This window comes from Delphinapterus leucas, chromosome 1 (genome assembly GCF_059928025.1).
Source record: "Delphinapterus leucas isolate spDelLeu-1000000601 "Yukka" chromosome 1, BTC_Dleu_Yukka2, whole genome shotgun sequence".
Classification (NCBI taxonomy): domain Eukaryota; kingdom Metazoa; phylum Chordata; class Mammalia; order Artiodactyla; family Monodontidae; genus Delphinapterus; species Delphinapterus leucas.
Genome location: NC_143129.1, coordinates 166,028,452 through 166,044,020, shown reverse-complemented (window position 1 = coordinate 166,044,020; position 15,569 = coordinate 166,028,452). Strand labels below are relative to the sequence as shown.

At 42.2% G+C, this 15,569-nt stretch overlaps 1 protein-coding gene across 24 annotated transcripts in view; it reads right to left on the bottom strand.

Moving 5' to 3' along the window:
• Positions 1-15,121, bottom strand: part of PUM1 (pumilio RNA binding family member 1) — a 129,690-nt gene extending 114,569 nt beyond the window's left edge. For 6 of the 24 annotated variants that reach the window (XM_089897310.1, XM_089897342.1, XM_089897324.1 and 3 more), the window contains exons 1-2: positions 14,993-15,120; positions 9,901-10,274 (exon numbers count right to left, since the gene is read on the bottom strand). In XM_089897310.1, coding sequence (XP_089753436.1) covers positions 9,901-10,263 — 363 coding nt within the window. In that variant the 5' untranslated portion in view covers positions 10,264-10,274; positions 14,993-15,120. Of the gene's footprint in view, positions 1-9,900; positions 10,275-14,992 lie in introns of those variants that run through there. The other 18 variants (XM_089897329.1, XM_089897333.1, XM_089897369.1 and 15 more) reach the window with 6 other exon arrangements.
• Between the last annotated feature and the right edge of the window lie 448 nt (positions 15,122-15,569).

The window sequence follows — 15,569 nt, the reverse complement described above, 5'->3', positions numbered from 1 at the left end:
CCAATAAATGCTTACTGGCTCCTTATCTTCAGGCCCAAGACCCTACATTCTGTTACATCTTACACCTTAACAATTCAAAATGACTCTTCAAAATAAAATACTCTACTCAGTAAGTCTCTTCAGCAAGCCCTGATGACATAAGGTATTCATTCATCATTTATACGTACATACTATTTGCCAGGGGCTAGAGATGTAAGGCTGAAAGATTCTATAAGAAGAACCATCACAGCAGTTCTTAACCGAGGTGGACATGAAGATAACCCGGGAGTTGTTTTTAAAACATACATAAACTCCATCTCATCACTGGATATTTTGATTCAGTAGGTCTGGACTTAAGCCCAAGAATCTGTTTTGAAACAGATTACTAGCACCCAATGGTGAAGGAAAAAGTAAATATTTAACTCCAATACTGGGAGCCGAATGCTTCAATAAAGATGTGTACCAAATGATGGTAGCACCAAAAGAGGACACCCAACCTATAAGAAAAGAGGTAAGTAAAGGGGAAGGTTTATCAGAGATAAAGATACTTTAGTTGAAGATGAGGAAAGTAGCTAAGTGGATGAGGAAGGAAGGAGATTCCAAGAAGAGAAAACTACATAAATGAAAATAGCACAACTACATTAAGGAATTGCACAAACTATAAAAAATAGCATGTGTGTTCAGAAAATTAGGATACTTCAATAAAGCTGAAGTGGAGTGCCAGTAAAGACTGGAGAGGTAAGCTATCTCAGAGCACGAAGTGTGTGCACTACGCTATGCTGAGGAGATTGAAAGTTAATTATCCTAAAAGCAACCGAAAAGCCAAAAACAAAATTTAGGCAAGGATGAGACATAAGCAGATTCGTGTCTTCAGAAATAACAATTTGGCAGCAACACAGAAAATAGCCAGAAGGAAGAAAAGAGGGAGGGTGCAAAAGAACAGTCAGAAGACTACTGTAAATGTCCAAGCAAGAAATATGAGCCTATCAAATAAGGCAATACAGATATAACCTTGGAACTGTTTGAGGCAGGAGGCAGGAATCTAAGATTCCTGGGTTGCCTGCAATGGAGATGCCACACACAGAAATAGGATATAGGGAATGAAACTAATGAATTCAGTTTTGAAGGTCATCTGTTTGAACATGCCACTTATTGAGCATCTATTATGCATCAAGTACTGGGCTCCTATAATTAGATGTGCAAACTAAACTTTTACTGGTGTCCCTAAATTATAAATATATGAGCAACAAGTGCAGTTTAAAATGTGTGAAAATGTGTAAAAGAGGCCAATGTGTGTGTGTTATGGATAAGCTGACTACTCCATGATGAAGAACAGTAAGGTCTCCAAACAGATTGGTCTTGTGGAAAGAGCATGCGCTGATCACCTTAAAACACGGCATCTCATTTTTCTGACCCCGCATTTCCCCATCCATAAAATGGAAATAACAAAAAACAACACAGAGTTAATGGTGGTTCAAATCATATATAAAAAGACTGGATCAGTTCTGCCACACAGCTTACGGAGTACATGTCCATAAAACTTATAGATACAGAAACGTACTCAATACTAAAATAAAAGTACCTCTAGGGGCTTCCCTGGTGGCGCAGTGGTTGAGAGTCTGCCTGCCGATGCAGGGGACGCGGGTTCGTGTCCCGGTCCGGGAAGATCCCACATGCCGCGGAGCGGCTGGGCCCATGAGCCATGGCCACTGGGCCTGCGCGTCCGGAGCCTGTGCTCCGCAACGGGAGAGGCCACAACAGTGAGAGGCCCGCGTACCACAAAAAAAAAAAAAAAAAGTACCTCTAGATCTCATTAGATACACTCAACCCATCCTAACAACCTCAGTTCAACACACTCACTAACATTCTTTTAATTAAAACAGAGATAATTAATGTAAAGGAAACCACTGCACTGGAAAAAGAGTTAAATGATTTCTAAGATCTTTTTCTTTCATTCATTCATTTATGGCTGTGTTGGGTCTTCATTTCTGCACGCAGGCTTTCTCTAGTTGTGGGAAGCGGGGGCTACTCTGTTGCAGTTTGCGGGCTTCTCATTGCGGTGGTTTCTCTTGCTGCGGAGCACAGACTCTAGGCATGCGGGCTTCAGTAGTTGTGGCATGCAGCCTAAGTAGTTGTGGCTCGTGGGCTCTAGAGCACAGGCTCAGTAGCTGTGGCGCATGGGCTTAGTTGCTCCGCAGCATGTGGGATCATCCCGCACCAGGGCTCGAACCCGTGTCCCCTTTATCAGCAGGCAGATTCTTAACCAGTGTGCACCAAGGAAGCCCCTAAGATCTTTTCCAACACCAAAATTCCACTGGAAATGTATCAATTCACCAATTCGCTTTCATTCAATATGGTAAACCAAACTCTTAATAGAAGGTATAAAATTTGTCTTTTTTCTTTTTTTAACATATAAAAATTTCTGGGTTTAAGTTCTCTCGCAGTTCAGTGGTTAGCACCAGGCACTTTCACTGCGGTGGGCCCGAGTTCAGTCCCTAGTTAACTAAGATCCCGCAAGCCACATAGCGCAGCCAAAAAAAAAAAAAAAATTTCAGGGTTTGAAATTTGTAAAAATTCAAAATGTACAAGAAACCAAATTACCTATAATCTCCCCTCCCACATAAATAAAAGTAATATTTTGCCATATTTCCCCACAGTCCTTTTTCCACGTACATCACTCTTAATGGATACACAGAGCTTACAGCCTATTTTCTAGATAATAAGTTAATAAATAAAGGAACTGTATCTATAAAATTATTCTCACCTGATTTGTTTCTGCCACCCAAACACACGACAGCCCCATCTTAGCAGTCATTTCAATACAGACACTCACTGAAATCCTCATTTTGAAACAACTTTCTTTATAATTCCTTCCTCCCTTCATGAAACTGTAAGTTTCTCTGGAGAAAGAGCAACATATTAATTTCATTGTTTTTTATTTCACTAGGCTTCTGACCTAAATAAGCAGTAGCTCCCTAATTTGGCCAGTTGGGGGGAAAAAAGGACAATCTGAATCAATAAATTCTTAGCAAATTAAAGATTATTTTTTACTTAACAGCAGATACGGTGCTTTTAAACACATATGATAACTAGGATTAAGTTAATGAACCATTCCCTTGTTAAAGTCCTTGGGGAAACTTTCTTTAATAGAGAAAAATTATTTGTCATTAGCAGATCAACTAACTGTATATTCATGACATCTAAAGAACAGAGCTCCCTGAAAACACCTGTTCTTTATAATGTAAGCATTCCTCTTCCCGGGGTTGTAAACAAGTTTATTTATGCTGTTAACCTGAAAACACATTCTTCATAGATAGAGAAGAAAGTTGCCGTTAGGCCCAGTAAAACTTGTCACTTGGAAAAATTCCAATCCATGGTGTAAAGCTGTAGATAAAGTAACCTCCAAACTCTATTTCTAAAAAGCACCGGCATCAGTGAAGAAATCTCCATTATTTTTGTGCCTGTATATTAGACTTATGTACCTTTAAAAATCTTTACGTACCCCAAAGAAATGAAAGTATATGTCAAGACAAAAACTTGTACACGAATGTTCACAATAGTACTGTTCACAATAGCCAAAACGTAGAAACCACCCAAAGGCCCATCAACTGATAAATGGATAAATAAAATGTGCTGTATATCTATAAAACAGACTATTATTCAGAAATAAAAAGGAATGAGGTACTGATCCATGCTACAAGACAGATGAACCTTTAAAGCACTGTTAAGCGAAAGAAGCCAGTCACAAAGGACCACATACTGTATGATTCCATTTATACGAAATGCCCAGAAGAGACAAATGCATAGACACAGAAAGGAGACTGGTGGCTACCTAAGGCTGGAGAGTGACTGCTGCTGGTACAGATTGCGAGGAATAATGAAAATGTTCTAAAACTGATTGTGGTGATGGCTGCACGACTCTGCGAATATACTAAAAACCAATGAATTGTACACTTTAAGTGGATGAATTATGTATCAATAAAGCAGGTATAAAAAATCTTTAGGGACTTCCCTGGCAGCGCAGTGGTTAAGAATCCGCCTGCCAATGCAGGGGACACGGGTTCTAGCCCTGGTCCTGGAATATCCCACGTGCCATGGAGCACCTAAGCCCGTGTGCCACAACTACTGAGCCTGCGCTCTTGAGCCCACGTGCCACAACTACTGAAGCCCGCGCGCCCAGGGCCCGTGCTCTGCAACAAGAAAAGCCACCACAATGAAAAGCCTGCGCACCGTGGCGAAGGGTAGCCCCTGTTCGCCGCAACTAGAGAAAGCCTGCACACAGCAACGAAGACCAAAGGCAGCCAAAAATAAATTAATTAATAAGAATAAAATAAAATAAAAATAAAGAATTAAACAGGAAATGCTTTTAAAAAAAAATCTTTAGGGCCCCCAATTTCCACAAACCTAAGAGAGTTTTCCTAATGAGATTCATAAAAACACTAAGAAAGGTATTTTAAACATAAAAGAGCATTTACTAAAGGCAATAAATAGACAAATCCACATATACTAAATCTTCTGAAACTATTAACACGCAATTTAAAAACAATACTCAAAAAATATTACATGAAAAAAACGACGAACACTCCTCTTCAACTGCAGGTTTTACCACCAATGCCATGTACACCCTTCAGCCCGAGTTCTTCAATCAAGTTTCCAAATATTAAATTCACCCAACCTATTGCCAATCACTGACCACCACTTCTCACAATATTCGTAGCAGGGAGCAAAATGCCAGAGCATTCTACTGAGCTGAAGCCACACTCCCATTTACAGCTCTTTATTACATCTAGAAGATACAGAAAGTGAATGTAAAAATTAGGGAAGAAATTCCTCAACAACAAAAACTCTTACCCTATCCTCAGTACTTAGTACTCTCTTGGCATCGTGTTAACTGTCAGTCCTGTGTTTCTCTATGAGTGTTAAGTCATTTCCCAAGAGTGAATAGATCCTAAGCAAGGGCTAGAACATTTCTTTTTTAAGTTTTTCCACAACACCGAGAAGCGTAATTCTGTACTCAGGCTCAGCCTGTAGAAAATATTAAGCAAACGCTGTTGTCCGAGAGAAAATGGACACATGCACAAAAGATGTGTCTCGTATGCAAGTACAGAGAGTTGTGATGAAAAACAATATCATATCACTTTATGATTTACAAAGCACTTTCAACCACATCCAAACTGAAATCTGAAACACACCTCTTCCTGAGAACTACTGTGTTTTTCTCTTACTAAGAATCTCATGATTCATCCCATTTCCCTCTTTTCTTTGGCCACACCCAGAGCAGATTCTACAACCCACCACTCTGGTATGTATTTCTAAATTCTACATTTAACCCTTTCATCTTCCTAACATACCCCTATTTTCCCATTACTGCATCTCATTACCACCTATCCTATAAATTTTTTTCCTAATTCCACAGCAAAAACCTTTTGAAACAAAACAAAGTAAAGATATATCATAAACTGCCGCAAGGTGCCACCTCGGAGGCACATACAATCTAGTATCACACAGCATTAGAGAATGAATACTTTTTTTTTTACACTGCAATCTAATCCTTAACACTGGAAAATCATTCTTAAAGTTATAGTCAAAGAACACCTGCTGATGATCCTTTTGAGCAAGTATGTAACGTTTTAAGTCTCTGTGAACTCCAAATATAATGAAAAAGGCTCCAAGAGTACAAGTGAAACAGAAAACATTGAAAAACATGAAAGCATTGATTACTCAGCTTTAAACCATGTTAACTAAATGCCACTGACCCAAATGCTGAGGAATCTAAGCAATCTACCCAGAAAGAAAAGAGACGAATGGTCTAACAGAGTCAAAGAGCAGGGGCAACAGAAAAAGATCTCCAGGGAATGAGGAGATTCTCAGTATGCGAATACTTGGGTTCCCTCCCAGTTTGACATAGTATTTATTAATTATAAAGTGTAAGGATTAACTCACAGCTACCAGAGATTAAGAAGGATAGACATGTCAGGATACGACTAGAAGACAACGTTACCAAGTGGAAAAAGAAAGGGGGGGGGTGTGAGTGCAAATAATAGAGTCAAAGAATTCATCCACTGAATTCTGCCTGGCTATCTAGAATATCTCCCACCAGCTGTCAATCTATGGTGGATACTGATAACACCTAGCACCAAAAGACTACTAACAAAAGCAAGAAAACTCTGGAGTTGTCCTCTAACTTTCCTTTCTCCCAATGCAGAGTTTTTAACCTATCTCTGCCCCTTAAAATCTAGTACAGAGGCCACAGTTCAACTGATCAACCTTAAAATTTTTTCCCTATTTCATCACACACACTATCTCACAACAGTTTACAGAGAAAACAGATTTCACAATGAGAGAATAAAATAATCACAAGTCAAAGACCTGACCCTGGCTTTCACATGATGAAACCTTTAGAAAAGATCTGAAGTTATAAAAATTACTGTTAAAATAAATATGTAAGTTTTGTAAGCAGCATTTTTAAACAATATTATTTACTTAGGGAGACGTGTTTTCCTGTTTTTTCTTTTTTGGCCGAGCCACACAGCTTGTGGGATCTTAGTGCCCTGACCAGGGACTGAACCTGGGCCCTAGCAGTGAAAGCGCCAAGTCCTAACCGCTGTACCGCCAGGGAATTCCCTCTAGTGTTTTATACATAATATCTTGATCCACATCCATTGTCTTGTTTACTATGAGTAAATTTTACAGGCCAAAAAAGAAAAGAAAAATTCATGGTACTTCTTTCCCTCACTCCCCTCCAAAGACCTCAATCTGGCCCAAAAATGAGGACTTTAAAGATTCTAACTGTACCAAATACAATAATTTTATGTATTAAAACAAGTGATATTTAATATGTTTATATTCTTAAGGTAGAAAAGACAAATACAGAGGACTTCCCTGGTGGCTCAGTGGGTAAGACTCTGGGCTCCCAATGCAGGGGGCCCGGGTTCGATCCCTGGTCAGGGAACTAGATCCCCCATGCATGCCACAACTAAAGATCCCGCATGCTGCAACTAAACAGGGCACAACGCAGATCCCGCGTGCTGCAACTGAGACCCCTCGGCACAGTGATTCTCCACAGACAGATATGCCCCCCACTCTTCAATTATATTACACTCTCCACTGCTGCTTGAGCAAGTGGCCACTACCTATTGCCAGGACAGTATTGCCATCAAGTGGCCACTACCTATTGCCAGCAGGACAGCTGAGCTGTGATTCACTGCTTTACCTGAGTGCAAATCTGAAGAACTTCGTGGTCTTCCCTCATTCAATCAACACAAAAACTTCACACACCTCCTGGGAAAGGGGCATGAAAAACACAACAGTCTCTGCCCTAGCATAGTTCAGTCCAGGAGGTTAAGCTCAACACCAAAACCAGTAAGTTACAGTACACTCTGATGACTACAGGAGAGGTAATTTGTGGGTGGCCCACACTGCAACACAGCAACTACCCTAATCCTACCCTAAGGATGTCCATTATACCACATATCCAGACCAACAGAACTGTGTATGATGAGTGCCAATTCCAAGTTGGGTCACTGGTTTAGGCCCCCTTGGTATGAACAGGTTTTGCCATTTAACATCAACTGTGGTTTGCTAACTGACCTGGATAAAACTGGTCAAAAAGTCAGATGTGATTCCGTATGATGTGGCTCAGCACTAGAGCCCAGAGTAAGCCTTCACAGCACAGCACAGCACAGCACAACCAGATTTTAGATCTTAGAGCTCTGCTAAGGACTGACCCAGAGTCTGACTTGCCCACCTAGCGAAGAACAAGCCAAGCACCTCGATTCTCCTTTCAGCTTTTACCCATCAGCCCATCATTAGAAAAGCCAACACAAGATTTTACAGATCTATAATATCTCTAAATTTACAAATTTATCTATAAATTATAAAATATCTATAATTTTACAGATCTTTTATAAATCATAATAAAGATTTTAAAAACCAACGTTCATGATTTTTAAACAATGTTTAGCCAAATAACGCAAAAGTTACAGGCCTTCCACCTTTGCCCCCTAGACAGATACCATCCAAACCAAACACCTCCCACCTTGGTCTCACTCTACACACACAGCTGCCTACATCTCAAATTCAACATGTATTCTACCAAATTTAATTACCTTGTCCACAAACCAGATTCCCCTCTATATTCCTTTTACTCTATTACTTCATTTTCCCAGGGACCAAAACTTTCTAATTCAATCACCAATTCTGTGCATTTCTGGGTCCCATCCCATCTTTTCCACTGCTCACACCAGGGCTGTTACAGTAGTTATCCAATTAGTCTCAGCCCTCACCAACTCCAATCTCTTACTGTCAACTCAACCTTCCCAAAACACCACTGGATAAAAGCCACTCCATACATACACAATAAAAACTCCTGCTGCCTACTGAATTAAACCTTAGCCTGGCATCCAAGGCCCTTTTCTTTATGACAATGTCCTTTTCCCCCAGCTTTATTTTAAGGCCACAGGATTAGGGGCTTATGCATTCAATAACTTTCTTCTGAAGCTCTATCACATGCCAAATTCTAGGAACTGGGATACCGAAATGAATAAAATTTGATCCCCACCTCCAAGACTCCAAGCAAATAGGAAACAAATATAGTACCTTAAGTAACAGACACATAAGAAAGATAAAAAGTGCCCTAAGTACCAAAGAAGAAGCCCCCTATACCTCATATTTCTTAGTACTGCTCACCTACACATAGTAGATGCTTACGAAGTAGCACTGATGGTTGTTCCAATAAACCAAAGACCTATGATCAATATGCTCAATAAATTTCTGTTGACAAATTCCACCTCCCCATTTCTACTATGGTAAAGAACTGTGGTACACTGGCTGCCTGTCTTGGAAGGGTCAAGGGGAAGCACAACTGAGAGCACAGATTTGCAAGTGTGCGTGTGACTGACTTGTTTCTAAAGAACAGAAGCACTAGAGGCCTCATGAAAGACGTCAGTTCTTTTTGCTGGTCAGTACTCAGATACCGGCAACATAAAATAAACCTTTGCAAATTCAACCTATACCCAATTCCAAAGAATAGCGGGATGAAAACATTCTAACCGTTTCATCACCATCAGGAAGTCAGCAAACACAGCTAAACTCTCTTCTCAGTAAAATATGCTGTGATTCCAGCTTTGGTCTTGGATTAGTAAAAGCAAGCATGTTAAAATTAACCAAATAAAACAAGTGCTTAGAACAAGAGAACAAAGAGGATTAAAACCTAAAAGCTACAACCACTCCTCTCTATACAAAACATGAGATATATCAGTTCACTTGAGCAGCTGATTTTTTATCAACTTCCTACTACTTTCAACCATAACATCTTAAAAACAGAAGTCACCAACACCCAACAGGAAAAGCTCTAAAATATGTATTCGGGCTATAAACAGCTCAAACAGACCTTAAAAGATTATATGTTAAGAGCAAAAAAGTATACTCAGAAATGCAACGTGCACATTAGAACAAGCTTAAGTCTTTCTTTAAATGAATTGGTCATTTGCTCTTTAGCGCCAGAACGATAAAATGACTCGGTGACAACATTACAACAATCATCCTTTAAAACAGTGGTCCCCAACCTTTTTGGCACCAGGGACCAGTTTTATGGAAGACAATTTTTCCACGGACGGGGGCGGGGCAGGGGGTGGATGGTTCAGGTGGTAATGCGGGCGATGGGGAGCGGCAGATGCAGCTTCACTAGCTCGCACGCCGTTCACCTCCTGCTGTGCAGCCCGGCTCCTAACAGGTCACAGCCCGGTACCGGTCTGCGGACCAGGGGTTGGGGACCCCTGCTTTAAAACAAGTGACTGTTTAGTTTAGACCAAATGAAATCATTAGCAATTAAGGCTTTTAAAGACATTCACTGAAAGTAGATATCCTAAGTGGACAGTGATTATAAAGAGTTTCAAAGCTGAAATAGTGAACGTTTTTTACCTGATGTTCTGCATGAATGTTATCCCCAGTAGGCCATCGATGTTTGCTATTATTATAGCCGCCTCCACCACTTCCTCCTCCCCCAAGCTGCTCACCATGCTGCCTCTGAAAGAAGTAGTCCACCATAGCGTCGTCCTGGGAACGGCCTGCAACTCCTATGGATCCTGGGACAGGGCTGGAGTGTGTCCCAGCTGCAAGAGCCTGATTTGCAGCTGGTTGTGGCTGCGCTTGCGACCCTGTTCCAGATGTCAAAACAACAGGCATGTTGGGATTAGCTGGTTCTTGAGGGTGATGTTTCAGGTGGGGGCTGAAAGAGTCCTGCCAAAGCACTGCTTTTCTCTTCAAGACACATGCAACGCTCATTCCACCAACACCTAAGGACAAACAGGTTACAAATGTTTAAAATTTGCCTTTTTTAAAACATAACTTGATATATGCACCAAGATAAAAACATGAGACCCCTGGCTTTTGCAATATATCATCTAAAACCAGTTTCTACCAAGCAGCTAAATGTTTTGCAACACATACATAATTTTCTAAACTGAAACTTCGGGCTTCCCTGGTGGCGCAGTGGTTAAGAATCTACCTGCCAATGCAGGGGACACAGGTTCAAGCCCTGGGCCAGGAAGATCCCACAAGCCACAGAACAACTAAGCCTGTGCGCCACAACTACTGAGCCTGTGCTCTAGAGCCCAAGAGCCACAACTACTGAAGCCCACGCGCCTAGAGCCCGTGTATGGCAAGAAGAGAAGCCACCGCAATGAGAAGCCTGCGCACTGCAACGAAGAGTAGCCCCAACTCGCAGCAACTAGAGAAAGCCCGCACGCAGCAACAAAGACCCAACGTAGCCATAAATAAATAAATACATACATACATAAATAAACCAACCAAACCCCATATATAATTAGCAATGACTCAAGAGTGTCAAAAACGAAAGGATCCTTTAAAATGTCCAACGTATTCATGGGATGCTCTGAAAAAAAGCTTAAATAAGGCCCTCTGACTAAGAACAGCAACAGAATGTTCCTAGCCTGAAACTTCTTCTCAGCTGCTGTACATGCATTTTTGCCAAGAACTTACAATTATAATTGTAATCACATCATCATTCTATTAGTACTCTGACTCTTACAGAGTCAGAGATGAGACCAAACCAAATTCAAACACTCACCTTACATAAAAAGTAACACTGTAAAAAAAGAAATGCTTCAATACAATAATAATTGTATGGCAAATATATTGCAAACATTTTTTCTGATCATTCCTATTTTACAGATAAAACACTGAGGTACGGAGGAAAAGTTATGTGATGTGCCCGAGGTCATTCAGCTAGTGAGCTGTGAAGGAGGGATTCAAACCCAAATCTGTATGCACCCAAGCCTCGTTCTTCTACCAACCCCCTTGCTACCACACCCCAGTAAACCAAAACAGATACTATTTCTCTCACTTGAGTCTGCTATTCTTCTCTGGAAGGATCAACAAAGAATCTCCAAAATGTTACTATGAAACATTACTAATATGTTTCTTAAAATCAAAAACTACATTTGTAGAAAACATAGAACAGCCTATGTATGGGTGCTTAAGAAAAAAAAAAAAAAAGCTTCAAAATAACCAGTTACCAAATAGAACATACCTGTCCAGAGCCACTAGAGTCTAATTTCAAGGCTACCAACCTAAAAGTCCACTGCTACAAATGCCTTATCTCTCTTTAGCCCTACAGTGACATTTCAAAAACAGACTCAAAAGATTTATAAGAAATCTATTAAACTATTTCTCGGTATAGAATAAACATCCTGGACTTCCCTGGTGGCGCAGTGGTTAAGAATCTGCCTGTGGGCTTCCCTGGTGGCGCAGTGGTTGAGAGTCCGCCTGCCGATGCAGGGGGACACGGGTTCGTGCCCCGGGTCCGGGAAGATCCCACATGCCGCGGAGCAGCTGGGCCCATGAGCCGTGGCCGCTGAGCCTGCGCGTGCGGAGCCTGTGCTCCGCAGCGGGAGAGGCCACTACAGTGAGAGGCCCGTGTACCACTTAAAAAAAAAAAAAAAAAAAAAGAATCCGCCTGCCAATGCAGGAGACACAGGTTCGAGCCCTGGCCCGGGGAGATTCCACATGCCACGGAGCAACTAAGCCCGTGCACCACAACTATTGAGCCTGCACTCTAGAGCCTGCAAGCCACAACTACTGAGCCCGCGTGCCACAACTACTGAAGCCCACGTGCCTAGAGCCCATGCTCCACAACAAGAGAAGCCACCGCAATGAGAAGCCACCGCAATGAGAAGCACATGCGCCGCAACAAAGAGCAGCCCCCGATCGCCGCAACTAGAGAAAGTCCGTACGCAGCAACAAAGACCCAACGCAGCCAAAAATAAATAAAATTTAAAAAAAAAAAAAGAATAAACATCCTGATAAAGAAGCATTCGCTTCTCACAACTAATTCATGTTCTGAAGACAGGAGTAAGAAGATTTGTAATTTGTTCAAAGCCTAATTTGGAAATGCCTAGTTTCAGTTAACAATTCCAATCCATCTTAGAACCATACTGAAGTAGTCCATCTTTCTGGACTTCAGTTTCTGCTTTCACGAACAGAATCATGTTCATGCTTAAATACCAAAACCGGAAAGTCATAGCTGTGTTTACCATTGGTACTAGCAAAGTCCTAACCAGCCTAATGCCTTCCTGTTTGATTTTCAAAAGAACTCACTGCCCTCTTATTACCAATAGTAGCCAGTCCCATTTTCTTCCACAAGGGAGTATCAAACCATCTTTGTTGTAGAGCTAACCAGGAGTCCTAAAACTAAAGTTTTACCACTAAACTACAACCTCCCTGAACCTGTTTCCTCATCTAGAAAATTAAAGAAATTCTTTCTCTGTGACTCACAAGTTTTTTTTTTAATCAAAATAATAGATATAAAAGTTTTTGGTAAATTCAAAGTCACCATGCTGAGGCCCAAGGAATTCAGTTCCCACCAGTTAAAGCAATGGAGCTCCAGTCCCTAAGCGGATTCCTAAAAGAGCAAATGCAACCTTTTCTGAAATAAAAGATTTGCCGTAAAGATTTGCCGTAATACTTATTTAACAAAGAACTTCCGAATGAAAAAGGTATTCACCACTGAAACACACCCAACCACAACTTCATTCTATCAAGGCATGGGGGAGAGGGGGAGGCGGGGGGAGGGTTCCTATAAAAATGTTCAAACAAAACAATTGGCTTTTGTAAAGCTATCTGTATCCCCTGAGACTTCCTGCTTTACCTAATGAGGCAAGGCAGTTTCTCAAACTAGAGAAAACCTGGCAGAAGGGACATTTTGAAAGTGAGCAAATACCTAAGCAATTAACAAGTTTCTTGGGTAGTTTTGTAATATCTTGGCAACTACAACATAAAAATTAAGAAATCAGTCACTTAAATAATAGAAAACATTTAAATTGCTGATGCCTTTTAAAGAACTCTCAAACCCACTAAAAAGTTATGTGTTAGCACCTGAAATGTGACTTTTCTTTTTTACAAATGGTACATTAAAAATAAGTTTTTAAGCAACTAAAAATAAGTGCTGATTCTAGTTTTCCACAGTTTTCAAACTGTTTACACCAAAGTTGTTTTTGTTTTGTTTTAATATCACTAACAGGCTTTATTTCAAACAAAGGAACATGATCTAATCTATCTCCACTGCTCACCTTTTATTTACTAAAATTCTTTGTGGTTTAAAAGGTGTTTATTTTTACCACACTGGAAAAAAAAAAATTCTGTGGTCATAAATTTATTTTAAAGCAGTTCATCTCAAACCCAAACTAAACTTCAAACACAACTTCAAAAAGCCGTGGCCTTGAACAAAATGAATCCAATTGTGGCTAAGGCAAAATGCTCAGTTCAGAATCCAGTATTTGCCAAAAACCCAGATAAAGAATAAACAGCACCCAAGCGTGTTTTATAAAGTTAAAACTAGCAACGGGTCAAAATGTTTATTTTGCTTACTAAAACTGCATCGGGAGCCACCCACGTCTATCTTGGTGAGTTTTGATTTTTTTTCATAAAACAAACAAAAAGCTAAAACCACAAACCTATGATTTCAGCAATAACTGACTTTAAAAGAGAATCCCAAAAAAGCCTCATAAAATGCCGTTCTTAATCTCAGGCAGAGAAGGAAGTGAACGAATTGATGTAACTAAGAACAGTATTCTCTTAATTGGACAATGAAGAGTAACAACCCTTCAACTTACAGGGAGAATAAAACCTTTCCTGATAATGTGGGGGAGGGGGGAATATAGTGGCGGGGGGGTACGGGAGTGTATTCCTCACTTGACGTGGGAGTGGTACCGACAAGTATTAAACGATCTAGGTTTACCAAGGACGTCCACGAGGACTAAAAACTATCTAGTATTGTGTATCTGTTTACCTACTACGAAGGCATGAACGCTTCTTAAGAGTTAAGACAGACACGCACCAATATAGGGAGGCTCAAAGAGGAAGAACCCACCAAAAACAAGCTCTCACAGAAACAAAAGGCCACAAGTACCCAGGAGCCTAAAAAGAGATCTGAAACTTCCTGATCGCCTACTTCTCCACATTTAAGGATCGCAAAGTTCCCCCATGGTGGGTCTCGTCTGCAGACGAGGGCCACGGCTGCTTCTAAAGCGATTTATTGTTCCTCTTGCTTCGGCGCTGCCACGGGAGCTCAAGAAGTCGAAGAAATCCTGAGTGGCACAGAATTACACTTCATGGCCACACAGAAGACTCGGGGCTTCGCAAACCCATCAAAAAAGCAACCCGAATGGCAACATCAATCTTCAGTGGCTCCAACGGGGCCGAGCAGAAATGTAGAGACACGTCTATGCCCTGGGCCCGGGCCTAAAGCCCCGGCATTTTCCTCTCTTCGACCCAGCTCCCCACCCCCTCCCTCCTTTGATAACAATAGGGGCCTTGCTGCTGACTCCAAAACATGTACGAGGAACAGCGAGTGAGAAGCCTCAGCCAGGGCCCCGGCGGCTTTTCCAAAGCCCTTCTCACCCCCCCAGCCGCTCTCAAACACCAATACAAAGGGATAATCTGCTCGCTGGGGGTCCGGAGCAGCGTTTGGGGCTGGCGGGGTGCGGGTACTCACGGGCGGAGCGGTAGGATGAAGATGGATTTCAGCCCCCCGATCTTCTCTCTCCGGCGCTCTCGCTCCCCCTTACCTTTCACTCCGACAACATGGCGGCCCACTGGGGACTGGGCTGGCGCTGTGCATCATGGGATAGGCTCGGGCCCCGGCCCTGGCTTTGGCAGCGGCATGTGCGGAGAAGGCAGGCGGCTGTGGAACAGGTTGCCTGGTTGCCATGCCAACCCAGGGCCTGTGTGAACTTGGGAAACTCGCAGGCAACACTACCGCTGCGCGCGCGAGTGGCCGCCCGCGAGGGGAGCGCGCGCCGTCCCCTCGCGGGCCGCCGCGAGCAGCAGGAGGAGTCCCGCGGGCCCGCACTGGAGCGCCCGCGGTGCCCGGTTCCCGGCCCAGCACCGCACGGAGCTGGGCACGCGGTGTCAGGGTAGTGACCTTAGCCGAGACGCCACCCGCCTCCGCGCCCTGCCTATTTCACCTCCAGATTGTAACGGCCTGCAGGATTAATGGACGCTTATTCCAAGGCTCTGGCGGGACAGGAGCTGGGTTCAACCCCTTTGCTGCAACTTTCTGGCTCTGTGGA